At 38.0% G+C, this 22,028-nt stretch overlaps 1 protein-coding gene and 1 long non-coding RNA gene across 9 annotated transcripts in view; one reads left to right on the forward strand and one right to left on the reverse strand.

The window, feature by feature from the left end:
• Window positions 1–22,028, forward strand: part of LOC110257242 (uncharacterized) — a 179,266-nt gene that overhangs the window by 150,673 nt on the left and 6,565 nt on the right. The window lies entirely within an intron of this gene.
• SGCD (sarcoglycan delta) overlaps window positions 1–22,028 on the reverse strand; it is a 1,031,224-nt gene that overhangs the window by 5,956 nt on the left and 1,003,240 nt on the right. For all 7 annotated transcript variants that reach the window (XM_021076527.2, XM_085001529.1, XM_021076526.2 and 4 more), the window contains one exon: window positions 61–184. In XM_021076527.2, coding sequence (XP_020932186.1) covers window positions 61–184 — 124 coding nt within the window. The remainder of the gene's footprint in view (window positions 1–60; window positions 185–22,028) is intronic.

Below are 22,028 nucleotides of genomic sequence, written 5' to 3' on the forward strand. Positions count from 1 at the left end.
TAGGAAATGTTGGCTTATTGGAGCTGTGTTTCTTTGGACCTCTGTCCCTCGTCCCCCTACCTCTCCATCTTTGGACTCCAGTCTCAGCTCTGTTCTGCAGGTGGCTTCCATATTGCCGGCTTCTGCATTTATTTCTACTCCTTTTGGGGCTTCCATCACCAGAGACCGGGTGGGGGATTCCAACCTGAAATAGATCCAAGACCAAGCACGATTAAAGATCCCATTTCACTTTTTCAATACATTTCAAAGGAAGTCGATGCTCTGAGCATTGACACAACATTTCCATATCTGATTAGGAAATTTTTCTAGCTTTGCTTTACAAGCCTGGTCAAATTTATGAGGGAAAATATAAGATATCTGGGCTTTATCTTCCCTGCCTAGCACAAAGATCATAAGGAAGGTGTTCTAAAATCCTGGCTTCATTTTATCTTACACCCAGGTACTTATTGCCTGATTGGTGTAATTAACCAAATTCTTACATAAGTTTTGTGTAGTTTTAGAGTGAGGCAATCTCAGGTCTAAACTGAACGTCCTGGAGTTGGTAGGCATTCCTTTCACTTCATCCTGCTTTCTGCATCTTTCCCGGAAGCTGATTTGGACAGAGCTTAGCCATGGCTGACTCAAGCCACGGAGCTGTCACAGCATGACCTTGGGCAAGTCTTTCTTCCCTCCTCTCCTTGCCAAAGTTTCTCAAAGCCTGTTTCCTCATCTCTAAAGTGTTTCAAGTGGTGCCTGGCGCGTGGTAAATGTATAATATGTATTTACTACTACTATATTGTTGTGACTATTGCTATCATACCAGCTGCTCATAAAGAAATTTCAAGCCTGACTCAAATAGGCAGTTGTCAAAAGAAGATTCAGAACAGTTAAGTTGTTGCCAGGAATTAAAGGGAATGGATTTGACTACAAAGGGACAGCACAAGGGGTAGATGATCTTTGGTGACAAAATGGTTCTGTGCCTTGATTGTAGGGGTGGTCATGTGCCTCACATAATTGTACCCCCCCCAAGTGAATTTTACTGTGTGTAACATAAGTAAATTGAGTGAAGGGGAGTCAGTTACACTCTATGGTAATTGTTAGGGCAAAAGAGGATAATGCTTCATCGAAAGATTTCTGCTGAACTCATTCAATATGAAAAATATGAAGTAAAACCCAACCATCTTCTAGGTAGTCCAGATTTTAATATTAGCCCCACATGGGACTGAATGAGGATCCTCTCCTCTGTTACAAAGAAAAGTATCCCAACTTGGGAAGCCCAGGCCTCTACCATGGCTATCAAACTTCGCTGAATAAAACCAATTGTCTGCATTTTATTTCTACGTCCTCTTTTTGACGTATTAAAAGGGAACATCATCCTCTCTGCCTGCCGACTGCTGACTCCTTGTTCTGCCCCCACTCCCTTCCCCCTGCTATGGGTCAGGCACACCCTCACAGGCATCAGTAATTGGCAGGAAGAGCAAGGTGACCAGTGGGAAGCAGTCCCAAGCCATGTTTCATAGGCGCCAAGGGAGGGAGGGCGCTTCCTCACTTCCCAGGTCTGGCTCCCTGCCTTTTGCTTCCAGGCAGCAGGAAATTGATGTCCCTTTTTCCACGGCAGTGACTCATCTAGAACCTTTAAGAGAAACAACAGGTCTCTAGTCCTCAGGAAAGGGCTGGCTTGAGCTTCTTTTTCACTCCTTATTTCCCTTTTGACTTCTTATCGCTTTGTGTGTGGCAAAAAACCCCTATCCTACCCCTCCTTCTCACAAGACCTTCACCAAGTTGGTGCTGAGCTAGGTGTGGTCCACCTTGAAGTGTGGCCAAATCCCTTTGCCTGTGTTTTTCCCTCCGCTATGACCTCAGACAGGGAAGGAGGTCTCATTTCTAGAGCTTCAGGAAGTGATGACTGTGTAATACAGGCCTTATCTAGGAACTTTACCTCACCCCAGTTGAGCTCTTCCTGTAGCTCACTTTTAAAATTTGAAGATGGTTTTCCACCATGCTCTTTGCTTCTCTCCCTAAGGTCTGGCTGACGCCCCTACCTTATCCTAGCATGGTCTAATACCTTCTGTTTTCACTAATAGGGAGAACTTTTCCCTCTTGGCATAAGCTTCCCTTATGATAATATTGCCTGCTCAACTCCACATTTGTTCACCCTCTTCTCAACAGCAGGCTCTGCTATCCTCCATCCGTCCCAGGAAACAATCCTCACGCCGTGTTCTCTCTTTCCCTTGCTTCCTTCTTCCCTCCTTCCTGTATTGCATCAGATAATTCAGCTTTTAACTCACAACTAATATACTAATTCTCACATAGTAATTCACCTTGAACCTGGACTATGGTAACCTCAAAAGATTACCTCTATTTCTTCCCTTTGTTTCCCAGTGTACTTCACGCACCCATATATCATCCTGAAGTCAGTTTGAATATGTTACTTCTGTCATCAAAACCTTCACAAGTTCCTTAGAAAAGATTGAACTCTTGAACTTACTTGCCCATTAGAACTTGGTCTGACCTATTTTGTTAGTCTTTCTTGCCACAAACATCTCCTACGTTTTAATGAATACTTACTAGGTGATGGGCACTGTGGGAAGTGCTTTATATGTGTCATTTAATCCCCGCAAAAATCCTCTGTTTTTGGCACTCCTTCAAATCCTGATTGTACAGGCAAGGAAACTAAAGTAAATGACTTCCTCAGGTTTGTATATCTTGTAAAAGGGCAGAGCCAAGATCCACACCCAGGCATGTTATAGAGTATTCTTCATCTCTTCTAGAAAAATTGGACTTCTTTCCTGTCCACCACATTTTTGTACTGTTCTCTGTAATGAAATGCCAACTCTTTCTTCATAGAATTGGCACTTCTACTTCTGAACCCAGGCTCTGTAAATAATGATGAGATGATGGCTAGTACCACATATGTCTCAGTGAGACATACCACCCACTACACAAGAGTCTTCACCACTTACTGAAATGGTCAACATCAGCACATCAAATTCGTGATATGATTAATGTGTTTGTATTCAGTATATAGTGAATCAAAGTGAATGATGCATACAAAATCATAGCTTAGGGGGAAAATACTGAAATAGAAAAAATACAGGGAGCTTGGAGAACTTTATCAGATGGAGCGTTGGATTTCAGACAGGCCTATGAATTCGCTTTACTCTTGCCACCTCCTATGAGATCAGAAGGAGGACTCAGAAGTAGACTCAGAAATGCCTGCTCCCTTCCCCTCCTCCAAAGCCTTGGATATGCCAGAGTGCCAAGAAAGCGGGCCACTCTGAAACTGTCTCCTAATGTGAACAGCATGATAAGGTAGAAACTAGTTTCCTGGAAGCAAAGACAAAGTGGTAGCTGGCTTAGTTTTCATACCCCATCCTTAAGGTCTGTCCTTTGCTACAAAGGCAGACTGTTCATTCACATGCTAAATCTTTCCACTGTCAAGAAAGCTCCTGCAAGAGCCCTAGGGGCCTGCAGAGAGTGCATGCAGCACTCCTGCAGTGATGTCAGTCAATTTCTGACAATAGATGGATAACCACAATGCTGTTGCTTAGGTAGTATTGAGCAAGGAAAATGGAAGGAGACTCCCTCCTGATTTGGGCCAGGGCAGGATGGGGGTGTTGGTTCCTGGCAATTGAGTGTCCTATTGGCTCTTGGGAATGAATACTAATCCCATTAGGAGCAAGTGCAACTCCTCTGGGAGGACTAAAAGAGCCTGCACATGGAGAAAGTCTCGGAAAGGAAGTCCAAGTCTGGGACAGGCTCTCCAGAACAGTGGTTCTCAAACAGGAGCATCAGGATCCCATGGCAGGCTTGTTAAAACACCCATTGCCAGGATCTACCGCCATAGTTTGATGCAGTAGGTTGAGGGTGGTGCCTGAACACCTGTACTTGTGACAAGTTACAGGTGATGCTACAGCTGCTAGTTCAGGAACCACATGTTGAGAACCACTGCTCTAAAACACCACTGTCATCTCAAGTGCCCACAAAGACTAGATAGGTGATGTCAGTGAGTGACCCATAAGAAAGCTATAAGCAAAATAAGAGTTTAAATTCTTTACATTTCATACGCATGCCGCCTTGCCTTGTTCTTCAAGAATGCCCTAGCCTTTCCTCATCTTCCAATAAATTTCTGAATCAACCACAAGTGAGGGAGACGCTCTGGACAGGTGTCAGCTGCTGTTCTAACCTAGCTGATTACTGCCAGGGCTTCCGATTAAAAAAAAAAAAAAATCTGAATCATTCCATTTTGAGAATTAGTGCAAAAGATTTCTCCAAACGTTAATATGATATAGAGATCTCATGTACCCACTATACTTTTTAAAGGAAAAAAAAGGTCTTATCTCTGAAAATCCCTGAGCTCTTCTTCCTAATCCTATCCATTTCCGTCTCTCAAGAGTAACTACTGGTATGAATTTTGTTTACTCTTTTCTTGATTTTCTTTATAATGTTGTATTACTGCATGTTTGCCTTTTAAAATGATAGACTGTTTATGATCACAAGCTTTTGAACTTTATGCACTGAGTAATTGCAGTTATGCATTCTTTTCTGATTTATTCATTTATTTTCTGGCCTCAACATTTTGTTCCTGCAATGCATCCATGCTGTAGCACAGCTGTAAATTATTCTTTTTCCCTAGTGTTATCATACGTCATGATCTGTTTGTCCATCCTTTTGTGGGACATTTGGATAGATTCCAAGTTTTCATTTCTATAAAGTCATCCCTGCATGTTCTCTTTTGTGGCTCCTGGTGAACATGTGCAGATTTTCTTTAGGACACATCCGTGAAGTGTGGAATTGCTAGCTCCTACGTTTATTGCTAATTGTCTACAGCTTTATTGCTTTCCCACTAGTAAAGTATAGAGTCCTGTTTATTCTACTTTCTTGCTAGGATTTAATATTATTTATTATGAGACAAGTGTAAAAGGGGATGCTATTGTCTTTTAAATTTGCATTTCCCAGATTAGTAATGGAGTTAAGCATCTTTTCATTTGTTGGTAAGCCATTTGGGATTCGTCTTCAGTGAAATGTCTTTTGTCTCTCTTAATTGTTTTCATTTGTGTTATTTTGTGTGTGTGAATTGTAGTGATGCTTTATATACTCTGAAAAGTAACTCTTCAGTTCTCTGTACTGATAATTTCTTTTTCAAGGCTGTAGTTTATCTTTTCACTGCATGCTTAGCATCTTTGGATGAGCAAAGGGTTTAGATTGTAATGTCAACAAATTATCTTTTCCTGTAGGGTTTGAGCTTCTGTTTTATCTGAGTCGTCCATCCTTACACTGAGGTTATGAAGTTTTATGTTGAGTTTTCAAAACTTTTATGTTCTGCTTTTTCATTGTCTTTTATTCATTGGGTATTAATTTTCGTGTATGATCTCAGGCTGGGATCAAAAGAGATGCAGAGCAAGGGTCTCACCGTCATATATTGAAAAGCCCATATTTAGCTGTGTCATACATGATTGTTGCCATACGCATATTGGTCTCTTTGGAGATTTTCTAGTCTGTTTTGTTATTCTATTCATCTAGCCTTGTGACAATCATTAAATAAATATTTTAGCTTACTTATTTTGATTTTTAAATTCTTTACATTGCATACACTAGCCCCCTTGCCTTGTTCTTCAAGAACGCCCTAGCTTTTCCTAGTCTTCCAAATAAATTTCCAAATCAACTGAAGTTTCAACTGAACGAAGCCCTGTTGGAACTTTGATTGGATTTACGTTCCCTCCATGTTCACTGCACCTGTCTCTATTTTGTTGTTTCCGGGGATGTATTTCAATAAAGTTCAACAGTTTTCTCTGTGAGGGGTTAACATACCTCTTGTGGCTGTGGACAATTGTATTTCAGTAAAAAAGTATTTCTCTTATACCTATTTATTTTTCCCATTGTATCGATATTTGTTTGGTATGTGATCTTATTGTTAAAACACATAGCTAAATTATCTTATTTTTCAAAAGTGGTACACAGGTTGACTTAGGTTTTTTAGGTGGGCACTAATTGTTTCATGATAGTTCTATATCTTTTTTTTTTTCATATTGTACTATCTAGGACTGTCCAATAAAGTGTTTACTGAAAGTTAAGCAAAGGTAATCTTGCCTTTTCTTGACTTTAAAGGGAAAACTTTCAAAAATTTACCCATTAAGTAAGATTTTTTTATAGGTTTTTTTTTTTCCCAAAAAATATTTTTTATCATGATGAGGGAGTTCTCTTATCATTTTGCAAAGAGTTTCTATCATTCATTACTGTGGATTTATCAGTTAGTATTTTATTCTTCATATATGGAGATAATATATTTCTCCTTCATATATTAGTGTGAATTATATTAATTTCCCAATATTGATAATCCTCTCCTACTTTTTTTTTGTATTAACCAAACATTTTCATACCATCTCATCTTTTCTATCAATTTCTGAAATTATCTGTTAATTATTTTTAGGATTTTGCACCTGTGGTCATAAGTGAGTTTATCTTGTAACTTTTCTTTCTTGTAATAACTTTGTCAGATTCTTTTGGGGTCAAAAGAGATGCAGAGCAAGGATCTCACCATCATATATTGAAATTTTTTTGGAATTTTTAATGAAAGATTAGATGTACCTACCCTTTGCATATTTAAATGCATTGATAAACCTTCTGGTCATGGAAAGCCATCTTATTTCCATTAAAACATAATTACAGGATTATATGGGTTTTATGTTTCTTCTCAGGTTGATTTTGGTAAGTGATCTGTTTTCCTGGTATTTTTCCATTTCACATAAAGTTTTAAATTTCTTGGCAAGGCTTTTCATAATATTTTCATCCCTAACATTTGTAGTTATGCCTTTTGTTGTTCCAAGGATTTTTATTTGTGTCTTCTTTTCCCCTTGAGCAGTACTGTCAATTTATTAGTCTTTTCAAAGAGCTAACTTTTGCCTTTGTCACTCCTATCTGTTTTATGTTTATTTCTTATTCTTAAAATTTCCTTGTCTTTTTGTTCTAGATAGAACAACTGAAGAGTTATCCTAATCTAAATTCTAAAACGTGTTGCTGCCTTAGTTAATTAAAATGTTCTGCTTTCTTAGTTGATTTCTGCTTTCCTAACTTTTAATACATTCATTTAAAGATATGCGTTTTAGAGGTAGCATCCCAAAGGAGAATTATTAATACAGGTGTAAATCTCTTCTGATTTTAGTATAATTTCTCCTGTGGTTAAGTTTTATATACAGATTTTCCTTAATTTCTAAATCTTTAAGATTTTCTATGACAGATTTCTAGTGTATATTTTATTCACCGGTTTTGAACTGATAATCTTACCATAGTCAGAAAACATTCTCTTTTTAAAAAATCATTTATTTAAAAATCGAGACTAGGATCTTGGCTCTGTATGTGTCAGTTTTTTAAAATATTCATGCCTGACTGAAAAGACCGTGTTCTGCCGTTGCTGGTGCTATGTTCCATACGTGTCTATTAACCCAACATATTTAATTGTTCTGTTCATATATATATATCAGCTACTAAAAGAGGCATATTATTAAATACGTATAATGGCAGCTTAGAATTGTTCTATCTTCCTTATCTTCTTACGAATGTGTATAATGATCCTATTCCTCAGCATATTTTTTGCCTTAAAATCCATTTTGCCTATTAGTATAGTTGTTCTCATTCTGTTTCTATTAGTATCTTCCTTGGATGCATTTTTCTATTCTTGTAAATGTCATCCATTCTGTATGCTTATAATTAATTAATTAATTAAATTAATTTATTCAGTCTTTTGGCTTTTTAGGGCCGCACTTGCGGCATATGGAGATTCCCAGGCTAGGGGTCAAATTGGAGCTGTAGCTGCTGGCCTACGCCACAGCCATAGTAATGCAGGATCCAAGCCTCATCTGCGACCTACACCACAGCTCATGACAATGCCAGATCTATAACCCACTGAACGTGGCCAGGGATCGAACCTGCGTTCTCATGGATACTATTCAGATTCATTTCCGCTGAGCCACAACGGGAACTCCATGGTTATATTTCAGATGTGTCTCCCCTGTAAATGAATTTTTATATTTCAGATGACTTTTTACTGATGGAAAACTTACATGCAGTGAAATGCACAGACTTTTTAATTTTATTGAGATAAACACTGTATATATTTTAAGGTATACAACATGATATTTTAATACATGAATACAATGTGAAATGATTCCCCCTACTAAGTAAATTAAACCTATCCATCACTTCACATATTTACATCTTTCCCACGTATGGTGAAAACATTTAAGATCTACTCTTGTAGCAAATTTCAAATCTAGAATACATTATTATTAAATCTAGTCACTCTGCTGTACACTAGACCTCCAGAACTCATTCATCTTGTAACTGAAAATTTGTACCCTTTATCCAGTCGCCTGTTAGTAGATACTTGGTTATTTCAAGTTTGGGGCTATTTTGCACAAGTCTTTATGAGGATAAAGTTTTCATTTCTCTAAAATAAGGAGCTATGAGTAGAATTACTAGGTTACAACATAGGTGTGTCTTTAAGGCTGTATCTAAAATAATCCCCAGTGATCTTTATATCCTGTTATTAATGCCCTAGGCAATTTTCTCTCCTAGATGTGGGCTGGATATTGTGGCTTGATTCTACACAAGGAAAATGTGGCAAGAGGGATAGGATGTCACTTAGGAGATCAGGTTATAAAAACAAAAAAACAGACCAAAAAACTGGCTTCCATCTTGGGTTCATGCTCTCATTCCCTCACGCAAAGGGATGCCAGCTGCCATGTGAGAACTGCACAAAGATGTCTGAGAAACCAAGGGAGCCCATTAGCCTGTGAGGAACTAAGGTCCTCAAAATAATAGTTACAGGGAGCTGAGTCTTGCCAACAACCAAAGGCATAAAATTAGAAATGGATCTTCTCCAAGTCAAGCATTTGAAGAGGTCACAGCCCTTGCCAGCAGCTTAACTGCAACCTCCTAAATGATCTTGAGTGAGAGGAAGTATTAAATTGCACCCACAGAAACTGTGGGATAATAAACGTCTGCTTTTTAAGCTGCTAAGTTTTAGGGTAGTATGTTTCACAGCAGTAGTTTAATAGAATAAGAAAACTACCAAATTATTTTCCAAGATAGCTGTGCAGCTTTACATTCTTACCACCAATATTGATGTAATTAAAGCTATTCCAGTGGCTATAAAATGGGTCTTTTCAAAAAATTTATTACAGTTGATTTACCATGTTGTGCTAATTTCTACTATAGAGCAAAGAAATTCAGTTATATATATATGTGTATGTGTACATATACACATGACACACATATTGTTTTTTATATTCTTTTCCACCATGGTTTATCCCAGCGATTTGCTATATAGTCTAATTATTTGTGCTATACAGTAGGACCTTGTTGTTTATCCATTATAAATGTAATAGTGTGAATCTATCAACCCCAAACTCCCAGTGCATCCCCACCCCCCGGCAACTTATAAGTCTGTTCTCTATGTCTATGAGTCTGCTTCTGTTTTGTAGATAGGTTCATTTGCACCATATTTTAGATTCAACCTATAAGTGATATATGGCATTTGTCTTTTTCTGACTTAACTTAGTATGATACTCTCTAATTCACTTAGTATGATAATCCATGTTGCTGTGAATCGCATCATTTCATTCTTTTTCATGTCTAAGTAGTATTCCATTGTATATATGCACCAACAACTTCTTTTCCATTTCTCTGTCAGTTAGGTTGTTTCCATGTCTTGGATATTGTGAATAATGCAGCTATGAACATGGGGGTCCAGGTATATTTTTGAATTATAGTTTTGTGCAGATCTAGTCCCAGAGGTGGGATTGCTGGATCATATGACAATTGTATTTTCAGTTTTCTGAGGAACCTCCATACTGTTTCCATAGGGGTTGTACCAATTTACATTCCAACCAACAGTGTAGGAGGTTCCCTTTTCTCCACACCCTCTCCAGCATTTGCTATCTGTAGACTTATTAATGATAGCCATTCTTACTGGTGTAAGGTGTTACCTTATTGCAGTTTTGATTTGCATTTCTCTAATAATTAGTGACGTTGAGCATCTCTTCCTGTGCCTACTGGGCACCCACATGTCTTCTTTGGAGAAATGATGTCTGTTTAGATCTTCCATGAATTTTTTTACTGGGTTGAGGTTTTTTTGTTGTTGTTGAGTTGTATGAGTTATTTGTATGTTTTGGAGAGTAAGCCCTTGTCGTTTGCATAATTTGCAAATCTGTTCTCCCATTCTGTAAGTTGTCTTTTCATTCTTGTATAGCTTCCTTTGCAGTACTATAAAATAGTTCTTCATTGTGGTTTTCATTTTTTCCCTGATGACTAATGATGTTGAGCAGCTTTTCACATACATATTGGATATTCAAAGATCTTTTCAGAAAGATCTATTTAAATCTTTTGTTCAACTATTTTATTTTTAAAATTGTGTTATTTGTATTTTTGTCACTGAGTTGCTATACAGTCTAATTATTTGTGTAAATATATATATATATGAAATTTTAGATATATTTTCAGAAAATTCAGATGTAGCTATATCTATGTGTACCTGTATCTGAAATCTACCTATCCATCCATCCATCTGTACATCGACCTATCTATCTAGTACAAGTGTTTTCTTCTAAACTGTGACTTACCCCCCAAGGTCTCCAAGACAGTCTCCTATTTTTTTTTTTCCTGGAAGCTTTAGAGTTTTAGCTTTACATTCAAATTTATGATCCATTTATTTTTCATTTAATTTTTAAGAATTGATTTTTCAGAATAGAGATGAGATTCACTTTTCCCCTAGTAAGTTTATCTAGTTTTTTGAGCACTAATTACTGAAAAAATAATCCTTACTTTATTGAATAGCATTGGTGCTTTTATTGAAAATCAATCAACCCCATACATGGAGATTTATTTCTAAAATCTCTACTCTGTTCTATTTATCTGTTTGCCTAGTCTCCTGCAAATACCAGACAATCTTAGTTACCATACCTTTATAATAAGTCAAAATAAGCTCTATAGTGAGTCCTTTAACTTTTGCAAAAGGAAAAAAGATTGATTTAATTATTCCAAATTCTCTCCTTTCCCATATAAGTCTAAAACCCTGAAGGGAATTTTACTGGGATTATGTTGAAATAGATCAGTTTTGGGGAGAGTTGATACCTTGACAATATTGAGTCTTTAATGGATTTTTTAAAACATTTTTTGTACATTGCCTAAATGTACAATTCTTGATTTATGTGTTCTGTTAAGTATTTTGGTTCAATGTTGCTTAATACAGCAAGAGTATTGTTTATTCAATGTTTATTTACATATATATGTTTTCCACTTTCTTTACTTATTCCTCTGTCATCTGAAATCTCCCTTTTTTTCTTAAAATCAAGAAAATCCTTGACATGTTCTTTTAGTGAGGGTTTATGGGACAAATCCTCATTTTTATTTTTCTGGAATAATTTTAATTTTCTAATTTTTATGGCCATGCCCAGGGCCTGGAGAAGTTCCTGGGCTGAGGACCAAACCCACGTGACAGCAGCAACCCGAGCTGCTGCAGTGACAATGCCAGATCCCTAGCTCACTGGACCACAAGGGTACTCCTTGGAATAATTTTTAAATTTGCCCTCTTTTGTAAAAGGGATTTTTTCTGAATATACAACTCTATGCTGACAGTTATTCTGTCTCAGGAATTGAAGATATTCGTCCTCAGTATTCTGGTTTTTACTGCTGTGGTTCAGAAGTCAGCTGTCAATTTAACTTCGATTCAAGAACTTTTATGTGGTTCTTTTCTGTCCTATTGCTTTTTATCTTTGATATTCTACAGTGTCATTTTGATATCCTAGATGTGGATTTCATTTCATTTACCTGATTTTTTTCCTTTTGACTCTCAATTTGTAGTTGTGTGTCTTTCATCACTTCTAGATAAGACTCAGTTGATATGCCTTTGAAAATTATTTCTGCTGCATTCTCTCTCCTACTACTCTGAAACCTGAATTAGACACTCTCATCCTAGCATTTCTGCTACTCTGCCTCCATTTAGATATAGTCTCATATTCATTTTCTTTTTATTTCTCATCGTGACCATTGGAGTTTTGTTTTGGAGATTATATTTTCATTTCCAGAAATTCTTTCTTGTTCATTTTCTACTTTGTTAGCCATTTTTGTATTCCTTTTTTCTTACTCTTTCAATTCTCTTTTTGTTTCTTGACTTACAGTAAACATACTCTTTTATATTCTTTCTCTGCTTATTCTGTATCTGTGCGTCTAAACTAGCCTCCTAGTTTCTACACTTGCTGTCTTGCTCAGGGTGCCTTGTTTCTGAGTATCCTTCATACTTGCTTGTTGGGGTTTATATTTCTTTGGTCTTTCTTTAAGTTATGTGAGACCTACTTCTTTTTTTTTTTTTTAATTTTATGGCCACACCTGTGGCAAATGTAAATTCCCAGGCTAGGGACTGAATCTGAGCTATAGCTGTGACCTACACTGCAGCTGTGGCAACGCCAGGTCCTTTAAATTGCTGTACCAGGCCAGGCATCAAACCTGCATCTCCATAGCAACCTGAGCCACAGCAGACAGATTTTTAACCCACTACACCTCAGTGGGAAGTCTGAAGCCTACTTTTAAGGTAATTTTATTTTTTTTTTCGAATGAAATTTATTTTCTCCATTATAGCTGGTTTACAGTGTTCTGTGAATTTTCTACTGTACAGCAAGTCACACATACATGTATATATTCTTTTTCTCATGTTATCCTCCATCATGCTCTGTCATAAGTGACTAGATATAATTCCCAGTGCTATACAGCTGGATCTCATTGCTTATCCATTGCAAAGACAATAATTTGCATTTATTAACCCCAGGTTCCCAGTCCATCCCACTCCCTCCCCCTTGGCAACCGCAAGTCTGTTCTTCAAGTACATGAGATTCTTTTCTGTGGAAAGGTTCATTTGTGTCATATATTAGATTCTATATACAACTTATATCATATGGTATTTGTCTTTCTCTTTATGACAACTTCACTCAGTATAGAGTCTCTAGTTCCATCCATGTTGCTGCAAATAGCATTATTTTTGTTCTTTTTTATGGCTGAGTGTTCCATTCTGTGTATCTATATCACGTCTTCTTAATCCATTTACCTGTTGATGGACATTTAGGTTGTTTCCATGTCCTGGCTATCGTAAATAGTGCTGCAATGAACACATGGGTGCATGTGTTTTTTTCAAGGAAAGTTTGTCTGGATATATGCCCAAGAGTGGGGTTTCTGGATCAAATGGTAGTTCTTATTTTTCTGAGGTACCTCCATATGTTTTCCATAGTGGTTGTACCAATTTACATTCCCACCAACAGTGCACGAGGGTTTCCTTTTCTCCGCATCCCCTCCAGCATTTGTTATTTGTGGACTTATTAATGATGGCCATTCTGACTGGTGTGAGGTGGTAGCTCATAGTGGTTTTTGATTTGCAATTCTCTAATAATCAGTGATGTTGAGCATTTTTTCATGTGCTTGTTGGCCATCTGTATATCTTCTTTGGAGAAATGTCTATTCAGGTTTTTTGCCCATTTTTTCCATTGGGTTGTTGGCTTTTTTGCTGTTGAGTTGTATAAGTTGTTTGTATATTTTAGAGATTAAGCCCTTGTCAGTTGCATCATTTAAAACTATTTTCTCCCATTCTGTAAGTTGTCTTTTTTTTTTTTTTTATGGTTTCCTTTGCTTTGCAAAAGCTTGTCAGTTTGATTAGGTCACATTGGTTTATTTTTGCTTTTATTTCTGTTGCCTAGGGAGGCTGACCTGAAAAAACATTTGTAAGGTTGATGTTAGAGAATGTTTTGCCTATGTTCTCTTCTAGGGGTTTGATGGTGTCTTATGTTTAAGTATTTAAGTCATTTTGAGTTTATTTTTGTGCATGGTGTGAGGGTGTGTTCCAGTTTCATTGATTTACATGTGGCTGTCCAGTTTTCCCAGCACCAATTGCTGAAAAGACTGTCTTTTTCCCATTTTATATTATTGCCTCCTTTGTTGAAGATTAATTGACTGTAGGTGTCTGGGTCTATTTCTGGGTTCTCTATTCTGTTCCATTGGTCTGTATGTCTGTTTTGGTACCAGTACCACACTGTGTTGATGACTGTGGCTTTGTAATGTTGCCTGAAGTCTGGGAGAGTTATGCCTCCTGCTTGGTTTTTGTTCTTCAGGATTGCTTCGGCAATTCAGGGTCCTTTGCGGTTCCATATAAATTTTTGGATTGTTTGTTCTAGTTCTGTGAAAAATGTCATGGGTAATTTGATAGGGATTGCATTAAATCTGTAGATTGCTTTGGGTAGTACGGCCATTTTTACAATATTAATTTTTCTAATGCAGGAGCATGGAATACTTTCCATTGTGATTTTCTTCAGAAAGGATCTACATCTCTTTCCATCAATGACTGGTGCCACCATCAGCCTGGGCCTAATATAACCTAATTTATGTGCTTGAAGTTTTAGGCCCACCCAAGTAATATCAATTCAGGTGACAGAGAAAGGGCCAGTTTGGACTTACCAAGTGTTAGTAAATTTTTGTTTTTTCTTTTCCTTCCATTCAGTGCTGAGGTACAAGACAGGCTGTTTCCCTTTTAAACCTCTGGGTACAAGGGTCAGAAAAGTGGAAGACTAGGAAGGTTGGATTCTATTTCCTCCTTTCACTGAGGCTTTGCTATGCTGGCCTCCCATGTACATCTGTGGGATCTCTAAATAGACTACCTGCTTTCAGGGGGCCCAGAGATTTGCTCTGATCCCATGACCTAATACTCCAAAAAAAACGGAAGCCAAATTTCATCTAGTTTAGCCAAAATCTATAAATTGACAGCTGGCCAAAACACTCACATTATTTCTCTGGGTTTCTATGCTATTTTACTTTTTAGACTCTGTTGAACTGGAAATGAGTTATAAGTAGTCAAGGCATTTAAAATATTAAAAAAAATTTAACCATTAGTTTTTTGTTGTTTTCAACTGAAACAACTGGTGAGGACATTTACACTATGCTGTACTCTTAGAGATCCAGGTGTCTGAATTTTCAAAAGATGGATCTGGAAATTAAAGGTGAGGTGACTTTTTTTTTTTTTTTTTTTTTTTAAAGGGCTGCACCAATGGCATATGGAGGTTCCCAGCCTAGGGGTCAAATTGGAGCTGCAGCTGCTGGCCTATGCCACAGTTATAGCAATGACAGATCCAGGCCTCATCTGTGACCTACACCATAGCTCATGGTAACACCGGATCTTTAACCCACTGATCAAGGCCAGGGATCGAACCTGAGTCCTCATGGATCCTAGTCAGATTCAATTCCACTGAGCCACAACAGGAGCTCTGAAATGATTTTACCATACAAAGGTTGGCAACTTCTTACTATTTTAGCTACAATAGGCCAACTTTCTGAGAGCCATATCTGGCCTAAGTGTTGCTGGTTTCCCATGGGTTTAGTCGGAGAAAGAGAACCTCTATGATTGAGATATATACAAGTTCACGACAGCAACTGAACCTCATACAGTCCAGGATGAACTGGGAGCTGGTCTGTATCAGGCTGCCTGCCAGCAGGGCAGGCAGTCAGAAGGGAAGAATATGAAATGAAGAGAGTGAGGAGGAGTGAAGATGAATGGGTACCTGTGACTGTTTCATACCACTTCTAAGTCTCTGCCTCAGTGGACACAAAGCTGTTGAACTTCTTTGTGAAACTAAGCCTATGTTGGCTCAGGAGGTGGAGGAGCTAAAGACCGAGACTCCCCCACACTAACAACGGGAACCAACAGCTGATCTCCCACAGCCTGATTCTCTGCACTGACCTTCAGTGCAAAAGGAGTGTGACTGCAGTTTGACTCTCACCTTCCAATCCTCATGCAGCCTCCCTAACTCAGTGAAGGGAATTTCTAGGAAACATTGTTGCAACTTAGCCAAGTCAACAGGTTACAAATGCACCCCATATTTTGTTTCAAGTGCAACTCACTTTAGCTTCTAGTAAGTACAGACTGGTTAAAATAAAGTAAGCATCTGTAAAAGTAAGTAGAGACTTGGGCTTTTCTAATGTTATAGGATTCACTTTAAAAAAAATATTGGAGTTTACTTGTTTTACAATGGTATGTTAGTTTTAAGTGTATAGCAAAGTGAATCAGTTATATATATATATCTCCATTCTGTTTCAGATTCTTTTCCCATATAGGTTATTATACAGTATTCAGTAGACTTTTCTTTGCTGTATAGTAGGTCTTTGTTACTTATTGATTTTATATATGGTAGTGTGTATATGTTAATCCCAATCTCTTAATCTATCCCTCCCCCCTCCGATCCTTCCTCTTTGGTAACCATACATTTGGTTTTGAAAACTTTGAGTCTGTTTCTGTTTTGTGAATAAGTTCTTTTGTATCATTTAAATTGGATTCCACATATTAGTGATCTCATTTGATATTTGTCTCTCTCTTACTTAGTATGATCATTTCTAGGTCCATCCATGTTGCTGCAAATAGCATGATGTCATTCTTTTTTATGATAATATGTAATTGTACCACAGCTTCATTATCCAATCCTCTGTTGATGGACATTTAGGTTGCTTCCATGTCTTGGCTATTGTACATAGTGCTGCAATGAACACTGGGGTATATGTATCTTTTCAGATTCTAGTTTTCTTCAGATAGATGCCCAGGAGTGGGATTGTCAGATCATATGGTAGTTTTTTAAGGAACCTCCCCACAGTTCTCCATAGTGATTGCACTATTTTACATTCCCACCAACAGTTGTAGGAGGGTTCCCTCTTCTCTACATGCTATTCAGCATTTATTGCTTGCAGCATTTTTTTTCTTTTTAGGGCATATGGAAATTTAGGCCATACCTGTGGCATATGGAAATTCCAAGGCTAGGGGTCGAATTGGAGCTGCAGCTGCTAGCCTCTACCACAACCACAGCAATGAGGGATTTGAGCCTCATCTGTGACCTACACCACAGCTCATGGCAATGCCAGATCCTTAATACACTGAGAGAGGCCAGAGATTGAACCTGCATCCTCATGGATCTTAGTTGGGTTTGTTAACTGCTAAACCATGAAGGGAACTCCTATTGCTTATAGACTTTTTTGATGATGGTCATTCCAGCTGGTGTGAGAAGATACCTCACTGTAGCTTTGATTTGCATTTCTGTACTAATTAGGGATCTTGAGCACTTTTTCATGGGCTTTTAACCATCTCTCTTCTTTGTAAAAATATCTACTTAAATACTCTGATCATTTTTTAATAAGTTTTTTTTAATATAAAGTTGTATGAGACATTTGTATATTTTGGAGATTAATCCTTGTCAGTCACTTCTTTTGCAAATATTTTCTTCCATTCTGTGGGTTGTCTTTTTGTTTTCTTTATGGTTTCCTTTGCTGTGAAAAAACTTTCAAGTTTAATTAGGTCCCATTTGTTTATTTTTGTATGTATTTTCATTACTCTAGGAGGTGGATCCAAAAAGATATTGCTGCACTTTATGTTAAAGAGTGTTCTCCTATGTTTTCCCCTCAGAGAGTGTTATAGTAGCTGGGTTTAAATTTAGGTCTTCATTGTATTTTGAGTTTCTGTGTGTGTATAGTGTAAGGGAATGTTCTAATTTTATTTTTTTCCATATAGAGCTGTCCAGTTTTCCCAGCAGCGCTTATTGAAAAGACTGTCTTTATTGTATATTCTTGCCTCCTTTGTCATAGATTAGTTGACCATATAAGTACGTGGGTTTATTTATGGGCTTTCCATCTCATTCCACTCATCTATATTTCTGTTTTGGTGCTAGTACTATATTGTTTTGATGACTATAGCTTTGTAGTATAGTCTGAAGTCTGGGAGCCCGATTCCACCAGCTCTGTTTTTTTCTCTCAAGATTGCTTTGGCTTTTTGGGGATCTTTTGTGTTTCCATGGAAATTAAAAAATTTTTTTTCTAGTTCTATGAGAAATGACATTGGTACTTAAATAGGAATTGCACTGAATCTGTTGATTGCCTTGGGTAGTATTATTATTTTGATGATATTTATTCTTCCAACCCAAGAGCATGGTATATCTTTCCGTATATTTGTGTCATCTTTGATTTCTTTCATTAGTGGCTTATAGTATATGCCTTTTGTCTCTTTAGTTAGATTTACTCCTAGGTATTTTATTCATTTGATGCAATGGAAAATGGGATTGTTTCCTTAATTTCTCTTTCTTATCTTTCATTGTTAGTGTATAGAAATGCAAAAGATTTCTGCACATTAATTTTGTATAGGATTGGAGTTCCCATCATGGCACAGTGGTTAACAAATCCGACTAGGAACCATGAGGTTGCGGGTTTGATCCCTGGCCTTGCTCAGTGGGGTAACGATCCGGCATTGCCGTGAGCTGTGGTGTAGGTTGCAGACGTGGCTCGGATCCCGCATTGCCGTGGCTCTGGCATAGGTCGGTGGCTACAGCTCCAATTAGACCCCTAGCCTGGGAATCTCCATATGCTGCAGAAGCGGCCCTAGAAAAGGCAAAGAGACCAAAAAAAAAAAAAAAATTTTTTTTTTTTTTTTTTTTTTGCATAGGATTTACTTTGAAATTGAGCAAGGGTTACTTTGAAATTCAAGCCCCTCATATCTGCTGTAGGTATTTAAATTTTAGGACTGAAGCTGCTGATTTTTAGAGATCTGCCTTTAAATCCAGAGTTGGGAAAAAAAAAAAAAACTAAGCAGAAGATTCTAGGGTTCTGCTCTAAAGATTTCAGAAATGGAGCTGCATATTCTCATTTGAAGGGCATTTATCTCAGAAAAGCAGTGATAGTCTGTCCTATTTAGCAAAAGTATTTTGACATTTGCTTTTATGAGGGGACAGAAGACCATAACAAAATATTCCTTTGAATCAACTGTTTTCCAGTGTAGATCTTGTTGACTTATTTAATAAATATATACTAGGCTAAGGGGACACAGAGAGTGGCCTATATATCCCAGAATGGTAGTCTTTAGGAATTACCTTGTTTATTCAGCAAACAATGAGTGAATTCCTGGTATATGCAAAATGCTGGTAGTAGTTACAAATAAGATAAACTGACTAGGACAAGGATTAGGTCTATCTGCTATTGAGCATGAGATGCACTATGTAATTACTTGTATATGGTGGTGAGGAGTCCCTAATGGAGAAGTACAGGGGATTATAACAGCTTGAAACTGGGCCCTGGCAGAGCTGGGGTCTGGGAATGCTTGTGTTGATATGTGTAAGGTGAGTATTCCAAGCAGAGGGGGCGCCATGTCTTAAAGAGGAAAAAAGTTTTGTGAGTTCAAAGGAACTGCAAGAAGTTTGGTAGAGAATGTGGTATTCCTAAGAAGAGGTCAGTCAATATGGTGATAGTATGAAGAGTTTAAAATTAAGAGGTGGTGTTGAGGGGTAAGAAGACAATGGACAGCATGGTCTGATGTCCACACAGCAAAGATTCACTGCTATGGTGATTTTTATGTGTCAGCTTGAGTGGCTCCATGGGCTACCTGAACTTTTGTTCAAACATTATTCTGGATGCATCTGTGAGGCTGGTTCTGGATGAGATGAACATTTGAATCAGTGGATTCAGTAAAGCAGACTGCTGTCCCTGATGCGGGTGGGCCTCATCCAGTCAACTGAAGACCTGAATAGAACAAAAGAGCTGAGGAAGAGGGACCATCTCCTACCCTCAGGCTGAAACTTACACTATTGACTCTACTGAGTCTCCACCTGGCTATCTTGAGACTTCTCAGCCTCCATGATCATGTGAACAAATTCCTTACAGTAACTATTTCAATGTACATGCATATATATTTCTTTTTGGTTCTCTTTGTCTAGAGAACCTTAATAGTATATATATAGCATTAGGTCTAGTATTGTGTGTGAGTGTGTATATACACAAATTTTATTATATAGGTATTTGTTGTTTACGTAGTACTTATGTATTTTAGTATAGAGTGGATTAAAGGGTGCAAGAAGATTGCAGGCAAGGAGCTAGGAGTCTGGTTATGCAGGTGGGAGAGAGCTCAGTCCATCGCCAAATCCATGTCAGCATCAAGGACAATTTCCAATGCTGTAAATGGTAGATTGTACGGGGCAGCCGCTGAGATATGGAAGCATGTAAACAGAACACTTACAGAATGTATTGTGAGTTGAGTTTTAGAGAAGTTGATCTGGAGGTGTTTGAGAACGTCCAGGGGAATTGTGGACATGCAGGGTTAGAGGTGGAAACGTGGAGGTATGTTTGATCATGGTTGGTAGTGTATTTCTGTTTTGCTGTGGTAATGATGCAGCCCAAAAGAAATATTTGAAAACATGCTCAGATTCTGTGGCGTGGCTCCTGAGTCATCTTGGCTAGTGAGACTAGGAAGTGGGGGCCCTCCAGGAACAAGCTGTCTTGGCCAAGTCATGATGTTGGTGATATCCTCTAAAGTGTTCTCTTTTACAGCTGGGGACAAAGCAGGGGCCAAAGCAAAGTCCTGACCAGAGTCCAAAGTGCCCAGACTCTGAGACGGTTTCACAGGTCCTGGGTAGCTGAGGGAATTGGATAAGCAAAAAATAGGTTTCTGAAACTCTGGGCCTCTGTCCAAGCATTGTTTCCTGGCCCATTTCTGCATGTATTTGAAAATACTTCTTCCTAGCTCTGATTCCACTTCAAGGACCATGGGTGATACTCAGAAATAGCATGAATCAAAACCCCCCATGAAACTTTAAATGCTATCACAAGGTCTGTTTCTAAAACTCAGAATAATTTATTTGCCGTTGGCATTATCAGTTTGTTCTCTCCGTTTCAAGCTCATTTTTTGTTGAAATTGTTTTTGTTGAACTAGTGATTACTTATCCAGATTTCTCGTTTTCATTTCCTTCATCATAAGAATCTACATTAATCACTTCAAAACCTAGACAAGCTTTTAGATCATATTTTGCTTCCATCCTCAGAGAATGGAGACAATGGCTTTTGTTACTTTGGGGAGCGACCTTCAAAACATCATAAAAACCCAGTAATATATGTGGAAACCGAAATAGGACGTTAGCACCCGTCCTTCCTAGGAAAGAGCAAATTCACACCGATGCTTAGGATGACTGTGTGTTCTAAGTTCAAGGGAAAATATAACACAAAGTTATAAATAGAAAGGAGAATAATTAAGAAAAATGCTGGTGAAGAGAGGTTATAAATTTGGTAGTGCTTTGGCCAGTTAAAACTATCTGCTTTTAGGGACTTGGATTGATTTGCTGAAGCCATGGGCTAGGAAATTTCAGTTTGGTCAGAACCACATAGGGAGCTTCTAAAGCCTGGGTCATATGCTACACAAACTGTATCAGAAGACTGGGACTTCTATTATGGTGATGGTTGAAAACCACTGACTTAGCAGATCTATGTGTGAGTTGTAGATACACAACCTTTAATATGGCTCCTTACCCTCCTACTAAGGGGAACAGAAATGTTAGGATATTGTTTCTGAGGGTCAAGTTGTGACCAGAGCAGCTAAGTTGATAAATGAAAACTTAGACTACCTACATCATGGGTCCATTGTTCTCTCTGGGCCAACTGCACTTCTGTGTTGCTGATCTAAGGACACTATACATATAATAAAGCTTTAGCACATCAGAGGGATTCTTTACTCAGAGTCTATATATTTATTGAACAATTTCTTCATTGATCTAAAGTTCATTAGCTCCCACTGAATCTTCAAGAGCTCTTCAAGTTTATTTTCTTTTTCAAGAAAAGTGCTTTAAAATTTGCTCCTGGGAATTCCCATTGTGGCTTATTGAGTTAAGAACCCAATTAGTACCCATGAGGGTGAGGGTTCGACCCCTGGCCTCGCTCAGCAGGTTAAAAAGATCCGGTGTTGTCGAAACCTGCAGCATAAGTCACGGATGTGGCTTGGATGCTGCGTTGCTGTGGCTGTAGCCTAGGCTGGCAGCTACAGCTCCGATTCAGCCTCTAGCCTAGAAAACTTCCTTATGTCACAGGTGCAGCCCTAAAAAGACAAAAAAAAAAAAATTGCTCCCATACTTTAGTTGGGCTCTTTGATAAACACTAATGAACCAATAGCCATTGTGAAGAAACTGATTTGTGTCAGTGTAATGGGCCATTTAAAGTAATGCTGAGTGACA

Source organism: Sus scrofa, chromosome 16 (assembly GCF_054392235.1).
Source record: "Sus scrofa isolate SSC_HxYL_T2T_F1_AM1 chromosome 16, Sscrofa_HxYL_maternal_Yorkshire_Landrace_v2.0, whole genome shotgun sequence".
NCBI classification, from domain to species: domain Eukaryota; kingdom Metazoa; phylum Chordata; class Mammalia; order Artiodactyla; family Suidae; genus Sus; species Sus scrofa.